The sequence below is a fragment of the Homalodisca vitripennis genome, chromosome 6 (genome assembly GCF_021130785.1).
Source record: "Homalodisca vitripennis isolate AUS2020 chromosome 6, UT_GWSS_2.1, whole genome shotgun sequence".
Taxonomy (NCBI): domain Eukaryota; kingdom Metazoa; phylum Arthropoda; class Insecta; order Hemiptera; family Cicadellidae; genus Homalodisca; species Homalodisca vitripennis.
Genome location: NC_060212.1, coordinates 122508970 through 122528679, shown reverse-complemented (window position 1 = coordinate 122528679; position 19710 = coordinate 122508970). Strand labels below are relative to the sequence as shown.

The 19710-nt window shown below is 31.5% G+C and overlaps 1 protein-coding gene across 2 annotated transcripts; it reads left to right on the top strand.

The window, feature by feature from the left end:
• Positions 1–4290: 4290 nt before the first annotated feature.
• On the top strand, positions 4291–17717 carry LOC124364883 (protein CWC15 homolog B). Of its 2 annotated transcripts, XM_046820680.1 has the most exons (6): positions 4291–4379; positions 4501–4651; positions 6100–6216; positions 13371–13533; positions 15817–15921; positions 17427–17717. In XM_046820680.1, the coding sequence occupies exons 2-6, from the start codon at positions 4521–4523 to the stop codon at positions 17562–17564; spliced, it is 654 nt and encodes a 217-aa protein (XP_046676636.1). In that variant the 5' UTR covers positions 4291–4379; positions 4501–4520; the 3' UTR covers positions 17565–17717. The 2 variants fall into 2 exon arrangements, with proteins under 2 accessions (XP_046676636.1, XP_046676635.1); XM_046820679.1 differs by having other exon boundaries at positions 4297–4651.
• The last annotated feature ends 1993 nt before the right edge of the window (positions 17718–19710 follow it).

The window sequence follows — 19710 nt, the reverse complement described above, 5'->3', positions numbered from 1 at the left end:
ATCCATGAAGTGGAATAAAAACTTTAGGTACCATTTCTTGGATTTGTATTTTTTATTCTGTAGTATGCAATCAAGCCATCCAAGAGTCTACACCTCCCATAAATTTGTTGTAAGTTACTACAGCTTTCGGGCATGGAACAAAAAATTTCCTTTGATGATTTCCTATCATATCTCTTAACTTCTGTCAATGGAAGCGCACTTTCAAAAGTCGAAACTAAGGTTACTCCTCTGTTGTCAAACCATTTGATTGCTCTCACCTCAATGTCATCTTTCTCATGTTTCTTTTCTTCAAATATCCTCTTCCTTGTGCTTTCATTTCTTTATCTTTGGGAAAGTTTAATCCCGGAAACCGACCAGTCCTTATGGTAGATAATCCACCAATGCCTAGCTTAGAAAGTTCAAAAAACAGTGGCAATGAAGAAAACCAGTTGTCAAAGAAAAGTAGGTAATCTTTCTCCCTTGGAATGGTGTTGGCCATTTTCAGAACTATATTTGAGCTCGCCCCAAGATCAGGAAAACCAGGAACTGGCTGAATTTTCCCACAGTAAATTTCAAAGTTATATACAAGTCCTTTTGTATCACACAAAGCAAAGATTTTATAACCCCATTTTTTAGGTTTTTTTGGATTGTATTGTCGAAGTTTTGAGGTCCCCTTATAAGGAACAATCTGTTCATCAACACATAAGTGCTGTTCCTTGGAAATCATTTTGAATTTTTCCTTTAAATTGATCAACCATTGGGACGAATTTTGTAAAGTCTGTCACGCTCAAGGATCATTTGGATTGTTAGTTCGTGTTGTCATTCAAATGCAAAGTTATTTTTTATTTCAATCCAACGATTTCGACCCATAACATCTGCTACTTTTGGGACTCTTGTCAAACTTGCCCAATATATACATTCTTGCCCTGGGAAGGCCAAAAATTGACATTGCAAAACAAATACCAATATATTGTTCGAGTTCATTCCTGGTCAAGTTCAATGGCTTGTTAGGATTTTTTTGAATTGCAAATAAATTTGACTGATCTACAATTCTATCAAGAATTGAGTTGTCAAAAAATTCTTTAAAGTATTCTATAGGAGAGGCACGCACAGTACTTTCAGGAAGTGTGTCTTTCAGATAACAGGCTCTCTCTTACACTTTCGGCAGCATCCACATTTGTCCAAAGTGGGGGGTGGAGGCTTATCTTTGTTGGTCTTCCTTGGTGCCTGCGTAGAAGTAGACGGTTCTTCCTCTTCTGCTTGACTTGAGGTTTCATTTCGAATTTCTGCTAAGTTGTCTTCTTCGGAGTTCATTTCTTCGTCTAAGGACAAAACACAATTGAGTTAGATCATTATAATATTACATTTACATACACAAAGTAATAAGTATCACCAATAATGTCAATGAGCTGTGCTTACCATTATTGTATTTAGATTGCATAAATCTTTCCAGTCGGTTTTGTGTGGGCAAGGTCTGGGTCGTAATCTGGGTCGGCGTCACTGTCGTCTGCACTATCATCGTCACTCGAATCAGGTGGCAGCATACAGCATTCCTCTATTTCTTCACTCGTGAGATAAACCGGAGGACGAGGATCCCTCCTTGATCGATTCATCTCTAATTACAAATATAGGTTTTTAGTTTTTACAATAGCATAAATCTTCGAGACTCTTTTGTAATGGATTATGCTTATTTGGAAACAAATATGTACCTTAAAAAACTAAGTTTATACCCAGCCATTATGGCCCAATGTTGCAAAAAATATACTAACAGATTTTCAGGTTTTTGGCCCACTGTTGCATTAAAGACACAATGCGGAATCGAGAGTTTTCTAGGTTATGGCCCAATGTTGCAATAAAGACTCAAACGGTTTTTCGAGCTGTAAACTTTGAAAATTTGTGAAAAACAACTTATGTAATCAATTAATATACTTAAATAATGAAATTCTCAACACCTTATTATTTTTTGATTTAGCTAAACTTACCTTTTTTTGGAGTATGGCTTCTCTAAAGCTGTTGAATTGCAGAGCATGTAAAATCCAAGAATCACAACAACAAGATGGCTGCCTCTGGACTACCTGTAGTCAGTGTAGCCAATGTTTTGCCACAAAATTTACCAACCAGTATGTTGCAAAAACGTAACATGGGATTTAAAGCGATATTTAACATCTAAAGTCCTAAAAAAAAATAAATGTGGTATGTTGCTAAATCGCAACATGGGGCCGTAAGAGGTTAAGTTAATACTATCACTTAATTTTTAATATAATTTATACTTTCTTATTACATTAATTATACGTTAATTATGCCTAGATCTGATTTAGAGTCCAGTTGCATGTTTGGTTTGGCCCTTTTGTTTAAGTCTGATTTAATCATCTATCATAAGTTAATAAATGTAAATTGGTTTTTGACGTTGGAAGGAAATAAATAAATAAATATCCGCCAAGTCCACAACGGCCAATAGGAGTGCCTGGTTTTGTCATGTGACTATTTTATGATCCTCTGTGAGTTGTTTACTATTCTTGTTTTATTTTTCTCATTGTGAGTTTCCTGTCTCTTATGAAAACACGTGGATTTTTGTGATTACAGTTTTGTTTTTATAATAATTAGTGTATTAAATAATATTTTGAGATAGATAGTTAATAAATAATAACTATCACACCATATTATCCGCTCTCATACTTTCGAAATGGAGGATGCTGTGGGCACGTAGCAATCTGCCTGGTAAACTAGCTAGGAAGAAAACCCCTGACAAAAAGGATGGAAACGGAAAATAATCAAATGCCAATATAATTTCTTCTTGTGTTTACAGTCATCTGATGAATGCAGATTTCCAGGGGAAAAACAAAAAGTGAAGTGTTTGCAGATGGGTGAGGAGGGCAAAACAAAAAAACAATCCTCATTGCTGTGCTTGGAAAATGGTTTCACATCTGATGCTCCTGATATGTCACTTGTATTTAAATTACATTTCCCGTAGTTGGACACTCATTTCTTCCACCTGATAGGGTGTTTGATTAATTGAGGAAGGTTTTGAAAAAGAAGGACACTATTCATCAGCCAGAAGAGTATGAAGAAGTTCTGGGGAAACGTGGAACCGTTCATCATGTTGGAGTCACTGTCCTGGTTAAGGACTGGAAGTCTGAATCTGAAAAAAAGTGCAAAAAAAACAGAACTTGTGGCATTTCAAGTTCAACCCCTCAAAAAGGATTATGAATACGGAACAAGAATAAAAATAACAATCTGGTCCAGGTGAAATCTTTTATAGAACTGAAGGCTGTGCAGCACAATCTGTCACAAAACCAAATTTTTATATGTCTCACATAAACCCAAAAAACCATCAACAAGAGGGTTGGCCTTAAATCTGCAAGGTAAAGGATGTTGCCAGACTGATCGCAAAGCACTTTTTGAGAAGACTGGAGATGCCACAAGATGTTAAAATTTTATCGCGATTTGGTAAATAACCAAGAAGCTGAAGGTCACAGCAATGAAGAAGATGGAAACATCATTGTTGATGAGGAAATTGATAAAAGAAATAGTGTGATAGTAAAATTGTAAAGACTGTGTTTACTTTTGAAACAAAAAACATTACATTTTTTACGAGAATTTGCAATTTTTTAAAATAATTAAAACAAATATTTTACTTAAGGTTTGTTTTATTAAGCCTATACCTAATTAAAGTGTAAACAAAGTAAACTTTACCATTAGTAAAGTTTTTACAGCTTAATCCCTTTGCAGCCTTAGTTTATTTTGGTATCAAATCCCACCAAGTCCTAATCTTCGAATCAAAATCCGCCAGATCCAAATATTGATTTAATATTTTTCTAAATTTGTACGAAACTATTGTAGGGATTTTGATCATACATTGTCGACTATATGAAAGTAAAAATTATGTAATTTTTGGTAACAAAAAGTGGTTAGTTCTTATGATTAGTATGTTTGTGGGAGTTTTCTCCACTTTTTCCGAAAATTTTGTTAATATGGACTTGGTGGGTTGTGATTCGAGGCACCTCTCACATATATATACATATATAAGTACTATATATATATATATATATATATATATATATATATATTATATAATATATATATATATATATACACGTATTCGTTTTATGTATATATAATACGAATACAGCTCTTGAATGTTTATTGGTCCAAATGAACGAATAATGTATGTTTGAATTCAATTCTTCCAGATAAATTGTTTACATTTCGAAAGTATTCGAATTTATTTTGTGGTATTTGAGTATGTAAATACCTGAGCTGGATTCCATTACCACTCGGTTTTGTATTAATTTCTTCCATCACTCACTCTAGTCACTCTAGCTGACAGTGGTGTGTGTGGTAGTCTGGTTGTTGTCGTTTACTCGTTTGTTATTCATTCAATACTTTGTAGTTGTGTGAAGGTTATGTCTCATTTCTTATTTTAATATAGCCTAGGTGTTACTTATTTTGATTTTGTTTATGATAACGTTTTATGGGGACAAATTCAAATAATAAGCAAATATTTGAATAATTTATTTGCAGATTGTGTAAAACATTGAAATATGACTACAGCTGCTAGGCCTACGTTTGAACCTGCCAGAGGTGGTCAAGGAAGAGGAGAGAAAGATTTAAGTGCTATATCAAAGCAGTATTCTAGTAGAGATTTACCAGGACACACTAAACTCAAATTCAGGTATTTTGAGATATATGTATTCTATTATAAATTGAATGGATTAGTTAATGTGTAAGGAAACAAAAATATCATGGTCTACATGTTTGTTATTTGAGCCTATAAAGTTTAGGGTTAAATTAATGTTCCTTTATTTTTATGATCCTATATTTATTTTTCATTTATTAAAAAAAGTTTACCACATTGCAGTAAGTTATTGAGTAAACTATAAAAATATTAGCCTAGCTGATTATGTTTGGGCTGCAGTATAATAAGAGGCCACCACCAAAATAGAATCATATTTATGATTATCTAAACTGCAGAAACAAAAATGTTGACACGAATTAGGTTATATAAAAACTAGAATGTTATGCAGCATAAAATGTAACAAATAAAACAGTTTAACATTTAGTTACTTTTTACTGTTTTTAAGGATATACTATGATTCTATTGTGGTGGTGGCCTCTTATTATACTTTAGCTGATTATCGAAATTCATGCTTATGAAATAAAGTTATTGTGATACATGTAGCCATTTTGTGTCAAATTGTTTTATAGTTTTGAAAAATTTAACCATCTTTGCGATAACAGTTACCCTCCTAGAGAATAAGCGCTTATGCTTTCTTTTTTTCAAAGTACAAAATATGGATATATTGACTTGATTGAAACACCACTTAAAACTAGCTAATGTTAGGAGATAACCTAACATAATGTCATCTTTTCTTCTTTGTTGGTTTTATACTGTGATGTCATTACTTATTATTAATTACCAGGACCGGGGTTTTGAGATGCAACTATTTTAAGGGTATTTATTTACAATACCGTGACCATGAAAAATGGACTTTTTTTCATGGATTGGGCATTTATAGCCAAGTATTATTATCACAGGTGCATATAAACTGGGGGGAAAGTATATCATTGTATTATATTGATGCCTTTCGGGCATTATTGCATTAAAGATGGAAAATAACCGACAACATTTTGTCGAACAACACTTGGAGGGTTAAGGATCAGGGGCATCACGTGATCTGGGATTCGACTTTTGCAAGCTCGAGTTAATTTTTTTTCTAAAAGAGCAAGCAGTGCGCAGCACTGCGCAGCGGGCAGGCATCGTTGACAGGATTAACGTCATAATTTCAGTAAAATTGCCAGAGGTATTGTCAAAAACAGAGTTTTCAGAGGATTTCAAAAAATCGTAACTCCTTTGATTTTCGTTGCCGACGAATTTTTTCTTCACTATTGTTTTCAGGAAAAATTGTAGTTTTCAGGAAAAAAAAATGAACATACCTTTCCATGGTCACGATATTGTAAATTGATACCATTTTAAGTTAGTGATAAAGTATGATGAAAGCTGTAGTTGCAGAACTTTGGCCAACTATCTTCATTGATATTTTAATTCCTACCTCTAGGTAAATGTATATGTAATTGAGATATTACGTTCATTCAGCTTATGATAACTAAATTGTGTTGCAGAGAACATGGACAAGGAACGACTGAGGAACTCCGTAGCCGTGACTTTAGAAAGGAACTTGATGATCGTGAGAGGGAAAAGGATAAAGGTGGAAGACGAGTTCCAGATATAAGAGATAAGTAAGTATAAGCATTTCCTAATAGGAAACTGATTATTTTGTAAACAAATAATTATTTTATTATTCTATAATTACTTTTTTACTAAATACAATTGAATATACAATAAAAGTATTATAAGTTGTATTTAGTAGTATTTAATGTTTAATATCACAGTTTTAGGGCTATGCAGAAATATTTTATCTCACAAAAGTTCATATTCACTCAATGCTTTATTAAAAAATGTGCACAAGATATACATTGAATAGAGTTAAAATATACTATAATTAAATCAATAAATTAAATAGAAAACATAAAATGGTAATTCTAAGCAATATATGGGTCAACCTCGATTTTTCTCATATTACAATATAATGTTCCAATAGTCAATTAGAAAAGGAAATGACTAGAATTTCTTGCTGGAAAGCATTTATAGGGAGCAGGCAACCGCGAGAATTACCTATTAGTGATCAGGGGCACTGACGTGATCTGGGCTTCAAATTTGGAACTACTCGAGTTAATTTTTTTTCTAAAAGAGCAAGCAGCGCGAAGCGCTGCGCAGCGGGCAAGCATCGTGCGTGATCTTCATCTATACTGAATTGATTCAGGCCAAAGGAATGACACAGATTCCTTTACCAGATTTTTACGGAGATTTTGTATTGGGCGGATTATATTGGTTTACTTTGCTTTCCAGCATGTAATTATGTGTTTAAATTTTTTTTACATACATTACCTACATTATATTGTAATATGTAATAACAATTTATCAGAAATTTTTAATAAAAAAAGGATCACGCACGATGCCTGCCCGCTGCGCAGCGCTTCGCGCTGCTTGCTCTTTTAGAAAAAAAATTAACTCGAGTAGTTCCAAATTTGAAGCCCAGATCACGTCAGTGCCCCTGATCACTAATAGGTAACTCTAAGCAATATATGACCGTCTGGCGGTTGCCTGCTCCCTATAACTGCTTTCCGGCAAGAAATTCTAGTCATTTCCTTTTCTAATTGACTATTGGAACATTATATTGTAATATGAGAAAAATCGAGGTTGACCCATATATTGCTTAGAATTACCCATAAAATATAAAGAATAATAATGTAGTCACTGTAAAATAGTTTAATTATTCATATAACATAAATTTGCATTAAACCAAATATTTAGGATAAGGATAGATAGGAATAATTTTATATCTTTCAAATGATTTCTACATGTTTTGGAATCAAACTAATTATCTTTTCCAAAAAAGTCCTGAAAAGAATATAGAGGTTTATTTAATAAGTAGTCTTTTAGTTTATTTCTGAAACCTTTGGTATTTTATTGACTTTGCAATTCACTTGGGTAAAAGTATAATGTTTTCGTTTTATACAACTCTAAATTATGATATTCATTAGACATATTAAACAATGTTATTATGTTTTCTCTCAGTTAAAATATGATTACTAAGGCCTGTAACATAATTTATTGTTTCAAAAATATAAAGATTGTAGACCATAAAAATTTTTAATTTTCAAAAATATGTTTAGACTGAATCATTTTTCTTTATATTTTTATGACCCTAATGGCTTTTTTTGTTGAACCAGAATTTTGTTAAAATTAACTTCTGTGATAGCCCCATAAATTACTATACTGTAAGCAATATGTGAATTAATTAGAGACAATAAATTGATTTGAATGATTTAAACTGCATACTTACCACTAGAAATTTGATCTAAAATGTGGTCTACATATTTATTCTAACTGAAACTATTGCATATAATAATTAATCCTAAGGATGTTGTGCAATGAACATTCTGCAAATGTTCTTCCTCAATGAAATTGTTGCATTTTGCTTGATTTTAACAACAGATTTTAACTAATAAAATATTGTTTAATCATTGAAAGACCTATAAAAAATGTACTACTCAATACTCTCTAAATTGTTGCCTGATATTACCATATTTGTTTCATCTGCTTATAATCAGACAGCAGCCCTTTTTCCTCCATTGCTGCAGGCAACTAATTTATATAGCAGAGAAAAAGAAGGGGCCTAATATTGAACCTTGCAAAACTCCATGATCAACTTTTCTTACTTCTAAATAGGATTTTTCCTTGTAGGGATATTTACCATTGATTGAATGCTCAATTTATACATATTGCTTTTTATTTAGAAGGTAAGAATTTAACCATGCAAGTTCCTTGCCAGTTACACCTAAGTTTTTAGACCATTTATGAATTTACGATTGTGATACACTTGTCAAATGCTCTTGTCAAGTCCAAAAACAACCCAACAACGTGTTGGCCCTTATGTACTGTATCATTTATTGACTCAATGAATTCAATGCCTGCTGTAATTGTGAATTGTCCAGCTCAGAAACCATGCTTATTTATATTTCCAAAAAAAAGAAGACTGTTTAAGGTTTCATATTACATCATGTATCTTTTTTTATTTTGAACTATATCACAACTTATGTTGTGTATATATATATATATATATATATATATATATATACAGGGTGTCCAAAAAGTCCCGGGTCGGTTAAATATTTTTCAAAATATTTAAAATAGAGCTACAAAACCTTACACAAAGTTACTGGACATAAAAATCTATTTTATCACATATTCAGTGATCCGCTACTTCCTCATAGGAGTCATCTTAATTGTAAGCATAGGTTGATATGCATCAAAAAGCTCATCAGTGTATTAGCTGATGAGCTTTTTGATTTTAACTTTACTAACCCAAAACTGTTTACAATTTAATGAGTTATTCAAATGACCCTCAAACACCTAAAGAAATACCTCATGTCCATCTTTTAATGTTAGGAAAGTTAAAGTCAAAAATCTCATCAGTGTATTTTGTTACATTAACCTAAGTTGCAAACTCTTGCCATCTTTGAACGGCTGCCATTTTTGACTCGGTTATCCGTTTGAGGTCGGGTTTGTGGCTCTGTACTCTACTGATATAGACCTTTAATTTGATATGCATATCAACCTATGCTTACAATTAAGATTTTCTTCTGACTCCTAGCGGGCCGCCCCCCTGAGGAAGTAGCGGATCACTGAATATGTGATAAAATAGATTTTTATGTCCAGTAACTTTGTGTAAGGTTTTGTAGCTCTATTTTAAATATTTTGAAAAATATTTAACCGACCCGGGACTTTTTGGACACCCTGTATATATATATGTGTATATATATATATATATATATATATATATGTATTTATTCACAGATACGTGTTCTAACAAAATATGTTATAAAAAGTTGTTCATAAATAATTTTTAAAAAAGTGCAATATTTTTAGCAAAAATATGTCAACGAGTGCCCCTTAAATACTATTGTTACATTTAATTTATCTCTCACAGTATGATTTTCAACTTACTTTCCGTTATCTAATCAGTTTGCTATGTGGAATATATTTTCAATAAAAATAAAAGAAATGTAATTCAGTATAGGGCTTAATTTTTAACATGTTTTTTGGGGTTTCACTAAAAAATTATATCTTTACAGCTTTGGTTATATAATTGAAGCCTTCCAGTTCAAATGGAGCTGTGTGCCATTTTTAAGAACTTTTGGAAAACAACAAAACACTGTTTTATTCGTTATAATAATTATTTTTCTTAATTGAAATTAAGTAAACATGTTTTCTATAAATATATGAAACTCTTCTATGCCTTTAAAAATCTTTTATATGTAATAAAAATATTTAAAAAAATTCTTTTAATTGACATTTTTGGAAAAGAGCTGTGTGCCTTATGCATAGGCGTTCTAAAAGAGCTTAAGTCCAGGTATTAAAAAAATTATAAAAATTAATTATAAAAAAATACAGGGTAAAAATGAAATATTGTTAACATTATATTGAAATGCCATTGTGATCAGTTAGTTTATACAAAATTTTTTTCAAAAAATGTCCTGTTTTCTTCTTTTATAAGGTAACATTTTCCTCAAATCTTCTTTTTTTGGCGATTGATAAATCTACAGTTTCTGGTAAGGATTCAAGATTGACTGTTTGTAGAGCCTTTCATTTCTACACCAGGGTTGTGAAAAAACCGTAGTGATCTACCCACCCATGGTTCAATCTCATTGAACGTTCTTTTTTGTTTGTACTACTCGTGGTTTCTTTTTTTCTATACGGATCCAGAAGCTGTAGATATACCTAACTTTTTGGTGTTTATTGATGGAAGAAGCAGCTTGATCAAAGTCAAGGAACTGTTCCAGCCATCTCTACAACTTTGAATGGTCTTTCGTGGCGGGATGTGATTATAGCACCCTTAACATCGTCAGGCGTTTCAGCTTGTACACGCTTCCAACGTTTTTCAATGATTGCAAAATTTCTATCAGCTGCAGAAAAAACTATGTCCCACAACAAGAAACTTGTGGTTAATTTGGTCAAATAAGTCCAGGGAAATCAAATACATATACATGAACACCATCATTCTGTTCTTTATCTGGCTGCAGCAATTATCACTCCAAATTGTTAACTGACGCTTATTAGTCAAGTTCATGTTGTTTATTACTCTGAACAAAACAAGACGCCATTTGGTTTCCACCACGAGACGATTGGCCTTCATGCCAAAGGCACATAATACCATCACTGGTGTCAGTCACGTGAATGCCAAAAATTGTAGCATGATAACTGATGTGCATAATACATGTCTGAATGTGTTAATTTCGGGATTGGGAATACTTTTTGAAGATCAATTACAACAGTGCAAAATATTACTGGTAGGAGAGAGGCGGAACTGATACTGTCAGACGTCATTGATGTATAAGCTGATTCACTTTTACGATGGTGTTGTTCTTGTTCAATCTTCGCTTGTCTAATAAACGGACTGGGTCTTTACTAGTCATTTCGAGCTTTAGGGCGGTCACATTTTTTACATGTATCAACACCGAGGTTTCCTAAATTTTAGATTTGGAAAATCATTCTTAAAAACTATGGAATAGAAATTGTATGAGATTTTTAATATTAGGAAATTTTTCCATAAACGCCTTGTATATGCGATACAGATTGAGATCTTGGCTCAGGTATTCATAATCAGATCGGTTTCTGTTGTAGTGGCTAGGTTCAGATGGTATGGATTTAATATGGTCCTTGACCAAATTTCTATCAGCCCAGAGTGTATTTGAAAGTTTTCGATCCTCCCCTGGTATCCTTCACAACAGTATTGCCACATTTTTTTATTTGCCACAAGATTTTGTACTCTTTTGGATGACTTAATTGCAAATATAGCCATTAAATGTGTTTTTACATACCCGGATATGGTGTCCTTTCCCATTTGGCACGATGTAACTCATAGTATTTTGACGTCGGCTTTCTGTTGGGGTATCAATATTTACCTTGTCGCCTCCTCTGAACTGGGAGAATCTCTATCAGCCCAAGCAAGTATGTGTTCTGTCCGTTCTTGTCAAGCTCATGGATCTCTTTAAATAACTTCATTTTGTAGTCATCAGATAATTCACTGCATTTGTACTTGCATTTGCACTTTTCCTGAAAGTAATAAAATTGCTTAGGTAATAGTATGGTTAAATGGGTAAAAAGATTGACATAAGTTTTATATAGGCTAATGTTAATTAAATTATTATACGAAAAGAATAAAACATTGGTTTTGGATTCAGTTCAGAATTTTATCTTCGGATTAACGATTTATGAGTTTTTACCTTAGGCCTACTCTAATCTTAAAATATAGGCTACTGTTATTCATAGTTTGTAGTTTGGCGTGATTAGTTGCTAGTGGGGCTAAATGAGATACGGGATAACAGTAGCCATACTGTTAAATTATACACTATTTATTTTACTTTACACAAAGTTCAAGGTAGGCCTACCTACTCCTGGATATAATAATAAATTCCGTAAAAATATAACTTATGTTAGGTTATGTTGCTAAAAATTATTGTAGTATTTATTCATTAACTATAACTACAAACAACAAAACTTACTCAAAATAATATAATATTGTTTAAATTACAATCAAATTAATTGAAAAAAACAACTTTAGCTTACTAATTAACCTACCTGTGTAAAAGGTGGATCTTTTGCAGACACTTCTTTGTAACCTTTCTCTTTGCTTCGAATAATGTATGGCTTTCCACTTATTCTTGCTTTCCGTTGTTTAATTTTAAAAGATTCATTATCCTTAGGAGTTTCACTAAACGCTTTTTAACTTTTGATTACCCATATTACAGCATAATACAATGTACTTGTTAGTTATTACACAACTTACAATACTCACAGCTGCTTAAAATGGTTGCCGGCACTTAGCTCCAATAGCACTGAAAGGCCAGCTGGAGTTTGCCACCGGCACCATCTGTGATCATTGATTGCAACTAACAGAAAATATAGTTGGCACATAGCTCCTTTAGATATGGAATCCCGTTGGAACATAGACTACTTTAATTAGAAAAAAACTATTTTTCGGAAATTTTGGCATTTAGCTCCATTTGAACGGAAAGGCTTCAATTGTTTTTTTCTAAAAGGATATACTTTTCACAATATTTAAATAATTTGTTTAAAATTGTAAACTTAACCAAGCTATACAAAAAACAAAACTCTTAGTGTACTGTTTACAATTTTTATAACTTATGAATGTTTTATAAAAGGTATTGCAAAAATTCTAATTTTATTCCTACTGAAAAGCACATTCTTTTTCTGCATAATATTTTACACATTTTGGCTATTTAGAATTTTTTACTACTAAAATGTTGTTAAAGTTAAACATTTTTATCCTGTTCCTATTCTTGTCATGATGTATATAAAAAAGTTTACAAATTATAGTAATTGTTTCTAAAACAACATTCATGAGAAAAGAATTTATATGCTACAATGTGTATATATTAAAAACAGGTTTAGTACTTTTTACGGATTATTTAAAAAAGGCTTGCAACATCCACAAAAGCTGGGCCCCATCTAAGAGATTAAGCATGGCTGCAGTTCTAGGGAGTTAAGTTATTGTTCTTAACAGCCATTGGGCTTTTGCCACATTCATTCTCATTTTCACATGACATGATCTTCCATGGTTTTGGGTTTTCCATCCCTGGTTATCATGGGTTGGCTTTATCTGGCAAATAAAGCCATACAAAACCTGCTGCAGTAGTCCAATATTGATTATAATTGATTAAAAGTGTACAATTAAAATATGCAATATTTAAAATACTAACGTTAAAAAAAATGTTAGAGTGGCTTATTGTTGAACATGATGTGACAGTAAACGCCTGAAGCTGGATCAGGTGCCCGCTGCGAGTCTGGACGCTGACGACCCACTGAACGAGGATGACTCAGATGATCCAGACAGTGAGGACGACACAGCCCAGCTATTGGCCGAGTTGTCGCGTATCAAGAAGGAGCGAGCTGCTGATCAGGCACGGAAAGTGAGTCACAAGATAAGCATTTCTGTAGCGAATCTAATATATCTACATTAAAGATGTATTGTGTTAAAGAATATCATGTTTATAACTGTCAAAACCTGAAACTTCATTATGCCACCAAATATGAGTTACAGAATATTTTTGGTACCTATATCACCCAAAAATTGTTATAAAAAATTAATGGCAAAATATTTGTTGTTTGTATTTTAGTGGTATTTTCCCCCATTTCTAGGTATTGAATTTTATATGTATTTCAATAATTTTGTACACATGACAAGCTATACATAGAAATGTTTTAGCGATTAGAAATGTTATAAAAACTTTTGTTTTTACTGTATTATTTTGTATATTAAAGGAATAAAAAAGCTATATTTCTGCATATGAAAATAAATTTTAACATTTTTATATATTTACAATAATAAATTAAAACAAATAATCTCAAGCGCTAAAAAATAATGTGCTATAGTAATAGCGCTTAGCAAGAAAAGTTTTTGTAAATTTATTTGACTTGTACTAAAATGTATACCAAATGGTCAAAACCGTCTGCCCAAAATGCGTCATAATAAATGGCTGGTTTAACTAGATCTCAAGAAAATCTATATTAATTTTTAAACTGGTAAAACTTTGGTCTTATAGTAACATTTCTGGCTGTTTAAAAATGCGTGCACCTAACTGAAGTATTCCCATCATCGTGGGTAAAAACACATATCACCCAGAGGGTTAAAGGGTATTTATTGCAGATTAAGAATTTTTACTAGTCTCACTGTTTTATTTTTAATTTTGTAGGTAACACAGGGTATATGTAAAAGCCTTATTTTATTACAATTTGTAAATGGTAAAATATATATATATTTTAAAGGACTTCAATTATAATGTTTCTGTCAAATAGAACTTTAACCCTCGAGCTGGCAGTTGAAATGTCCTCAAGTGGCAGGCCATTTTGAGGTGTTTTGCAGTAGTATCGGTTTTTAATTTTTTAAAAATATAATTTGATTATAAACCTATATGTATTATATATCATTGTTTTCACAAGAAAATTTACTTTTTATTTATGAAAATAAAAACCCCAATATATAAGAAATTTATCACTTTTTTACTCAGTTTGTTTTCAAAAAATAAAAAAAGGTATGTAAAAGTGGTGGGGGTGCACCTATAAAAGACATATTGTGTGAAAAAAAATATTTCCAAAATACCCAAATGTTGAAAATATATAGTTTTAGAAAATGTATAGTTTACTACATTTTTTTTATTAAAACAATTATGAAATACTCTAAACTGAAGAAAGTACAATACGGCTAAATTCGTTGCTATGGATACGACTGTGTTATAAAATTCATCAAAACCTTAATTATTACTCAAAAAAATTCATAAAATAGGTTAAAAGTAAGCCTATAAAAATAAATAAAGAAGCTTTATATCATGATCATCGCATATGAAAATGATCCTAAAGCTAACTAAAACTATCACAACACTGCACATAGCCTAGAATACAAAAGCTCACTAATATATTTTTTCACATATATTTCTTCATAACATCACAAAATAAACTGATAAAACACAATCTACGAGAATTTATACGCATAAATAAACACACTTATTACATAAAAACACTTTATTTCATGTAATAAACTTACGTTTTAGATGGACAAGAATAACGTGACCGGGTAACAATACAACAATGGCCGACTGTTTACAAACAACTCTCGTTTTCAATATGTCGTACTTAAATCATGGCATACAAAACAAAACAAAATACATCGATCAAATCAGCAACTATTTCTGATTCCAGTGGTATATGAATCATTGCAGTTTAGTTCGTGTATTGATTATAACAGATGTCAAACGGGCACGTGTCATATCGACTGATTTTCAGGCGACTGCCACTACAGAAACATTAATATCGACTGATAATCAGGCGACTGCCAGTTGTAGAGTTAAAACAATGTGCTACAAAGGTAGCTTTTAACAATGTGTAATATAAGGTTTACATTTGAAAATTTTGAGATTCGAACATGTTTTGACACATCTTATTCCTTATTGGATGATATTATCTTAAATAGATTCCCTGTATATGATCTTGAGGGGTTGCACTTTGTTTCTTTGTTATATACGTTAGGATACCTTATCTGATTCACCCTGTATATATAGTTCTGTTGATTATATTTATTATTTTTTAATTATTATTAGTTGTTAGTGTATTTTATAGGATTGATTAAATGTGATTTTACTTGACTTGTTCAAAAAATGTTAAAATGGTTTATATTTCAATGGAGTGGTATGTTCTAGGAAACAGAAAAGAGGCAAGAAGAGGAAAGGATCCGAATGGAAAACATCTTGAGTGGAAATCCCTTGTTGAACTACTCTGGACAAGCAGCCAAAGCTGATCTAAAGGTGAGTTACGGTAATAATTTCACTGAGAGAACTGTAAAATTCTTAACAGATAAGGGATTTAAATTTAGCTGTGCAAATAAGGAAAACAAATATATAACTACTCTTCGACACAATGTTCGAATATTTTACTAAATGAAGTAACAGTCTGGACGTTTATTGTCTCCTTTTCAAGGACTTATATAATTTTTTATAAATTTAAGTGAAGCCATATAAATCCCAAATACATATTTGTTGAGCTTAGAGCATTGAATGGTGATGTAAATAAGTTTTATAAATTATTATTCAACTAATAGTTCACTAAAACCAAACCTAACAATACAAGAAAACAAATGTTATGCGATAAATAAATAATGTTCCAGCAGCTATTGCTGGCTGATACATAAACCATAGAGGAAAGTAAAAATAAAACATTAGAAACCTTGACATTATTGAGAAGTTTGATTCTTCCTCTTTGTAACCAGTTGTTTTACTGCAGTAGGATAATATTTACTTCTTCAAAAGTTACATGACATGAAATGATGGATATGTCCACATAAACAGAGTTACCACTTGAATGATTACCTAATTTTGCTACTTCAAGGTTTAAGTGATGATTTCATATTTAATTTTAAACATAACAAATGAGATTCATACAGGATTTGACAGTGTGCTTCAAACTAAACATTCTCATTAAAATAATTATATTTCTTACTTTTTTTTAACAAATAATACTTGTTTATCACGTGTTAGATTTACATTTCTTGCCTCTTTATCTATTTAAAACTCCTAGCAAGAACTATGACAATTTTGTTAATATTAATCATTTTGAGTATTTAAAAGATTTTGTTTTAGTATTGTAAAAAATGAGATTTGATTATTGCTATTTTGAGTATTGTATATTTACAGAACTTTGGGTACTTTAAAACCTCGCAGCAGATTAGGAGCATGTTTGTATTTAACAAGTTAAATGTTGAAAAATAATGATATACAGTTTCTTATACAGTGCTGGTATTGCCAACTATAAGTGGCACAAGCATTCAATGTGTTAACAAGAAATATTGATGTATTCAAATTATTATCTTTATATTATTTTGTGTAAGATAGGTGATGTATGTACCTTCTGGTTAAATTAACTTTCTGCTACTAGGAAACATATATGACAGTTTGTACTATTGAGCATCTGTAAGAATCAACACTGTCTTTTAAAATAGCTAATAGTCTTGTACATGTGGTGATGCTCTCAAACATTGGCAGTATACACAGAAAGTGCATGCGCTCGTCACAATGGACATGTTAAATATTTTTGTTTGAAAACACGTTTTTATCTTTCAATTGTTACACTCAACATAGTAATTTACAGTTGTTCTTAAATGTCAAACTGATGTAGTATGAGGGAGGGTGCCATGAATGTGTCGACTACATATTTTCTGACAGGTCTACCAACTGATACAGTTGTGGCATTGGCCTTAATCATACATAACTTGCACCATTTATACACTACTAATCATATATATTTCCTGTCACAGGTGAAGAGGAGGTGGGACGACGACGTTGTGTTCAAAAATTGTGCACGCTCTGAGCCAGAGAAGAATAAAAATACTTTTATAAATGACTCACTCCGATCGGAATTCCATAGAAAATTTATGGAAAAGTATGTAAAGTAAGGTGTATAAAACTATGTTCACCACTTTGATTGTGAATTCCCCTATATTGTAAAATAGTTAAGTTCATCGTTTCCACATAACAATTACGCTCTATTTATTTTATATGGTGTATTTTGCTAATTATGTAATGTAATAAATTTAATGATATTCAGACTTGTTCCATTATGGATGGTTTTTCCTATATTTTTTATTATCTTAGTGTACCTCACTCTCCTTGGTCCCAGCATAGAAGTTTTATACCAATCAGACAGTCATCTCATATTAGAGTTGTATTGTTTTACTTTTAACATGTTAACTGCGGTAGATGTCCTAGTGCACTTGTTGTCTTATTAAAATACTGTCACTCAAGATAGAGCACAGTGAAGGTATTAAAGACAAATTTCAAACTATTTGATACGATACAGTGAAATTGCTGCAAATTCTTATTCTGACCCCAGGGTTAGCAGTAAATGAATTCTGAAATTAGTTTGCACCTTAGTCTTGATATTTCTTGTGCTATACATTTGTTATTGAGTGTACAATGTAATGACAACATTTATAGATCTCATACCTACTAATATATCGATTATCATTGAGTAGCTCCCTCAGGATTAGGAATGGGCCAATACCAAACTAATGTGATTAGGATAGTGATAGGAAATAAAACAAATGCAACATCCCACAATGTTCTATAATAAGTATTTGGTCCAAAACCAAGTAAAATAGTGACACATCGGAAAGGGTGTTTGAAAATATTTTATTTACTGTCACCACTTTATATTTGACGTAGTGATGAGCCGGAACTAAATCCCCAAATCTTTGTTGATTCGTGAACCGATCATTGGGATTTGACAATCGAAACTGTCTGATAAATTATCGGCTGATCTACAACACACCAATCACTACCAATATTGCTAAAACGTGCGTTTGCCGTAATTTATATTTTAAAAACCGTAAATTTATAAGGTAATTAAATAATTATCATGCTTTAGTAAATAATATTTTGCTTGTAGTTGTATTTTCTATATTTATTTTTGTGCATTGTCTTATTTCTGAGTCTGCTGCATCTATTAGTGGACGACTGCTGATGGATAGTATGTAAATTACTGATCGCTCAAACTTTTGTTATATTTTGTTTATGAAAAACCATAGATAAATAAATAACCCATTAAACAAATCATCATTCTTTTGTAAATAATATTTGGCTTGCAATTAGTGGATGCCAGCAGCTAATTTTTTCACTTTGCAATTGCTGTAGTTGTATAAATATTTTCTCTAAGACATATATTATGTTTATATTCATTATTTTTTTGTCATGACTAGGATTAGTTTGAACTTTTCAAATATTTTCAGTTTAAAATATATGATACAAATTTATGCTTTTACTTTTGCAGATTAAAAGCATATATTCTAGAAGCCCATATTATGTTGTATGAAATTACCATATTATAATTTATCAAGTAAAGTTTATAGGGTGATATAAAATATAGATATTTCTCTAAACCTCTCCAAATCCTTTTAGTAGAGTGGGATTCTTGAATTACTTTTTATATCAGACAGTCTCCATGTACGTTAGAGAATGACAAAAATTGGATTGGTGGTGATTTTGTTTATATCATTCGTAGGTTAAAGAAAAGCTATTAATATTCCAAATTCAAGAATAGATTTTTTAAGATTCAAAATCAGATTCGAGAATTTTGGATTTGCCCAAATGTGACATAATGACAATGTCCGAATTTGAATTATATTGTCATTTATGTTTTTTATCTATATTTCTTTACTTGTTAATATATTCTAATTTAATGTGTGTTAATTAGTAAAGTTATCTACTCGTAAAAAACGTTTAGATTTACAGTTGTTATTGAATTTACTGATTATGAATTTTTGTCATATAAAAAGTAGCCTGAAACTCAGATACCTTATTTTATAAATTAGGTTATAATAAATTAAAAAATTCCAAAAACATATAATGTAAACTGAAATTACTGTACAAACAAATATTGTACTTTAAGCAAAAATGTGCAAGTTTTGCCACTCACAGAGACAAACTTTAAAGGGGAAGCTGGATTCTTGGATTTGAGAACAATTCCTGGGACTGAGTGATAAGGGACATTACTATTGTATGGTCTTTAGTTCAATTAAGTTAGGAAAGCAATTGAAACACTTG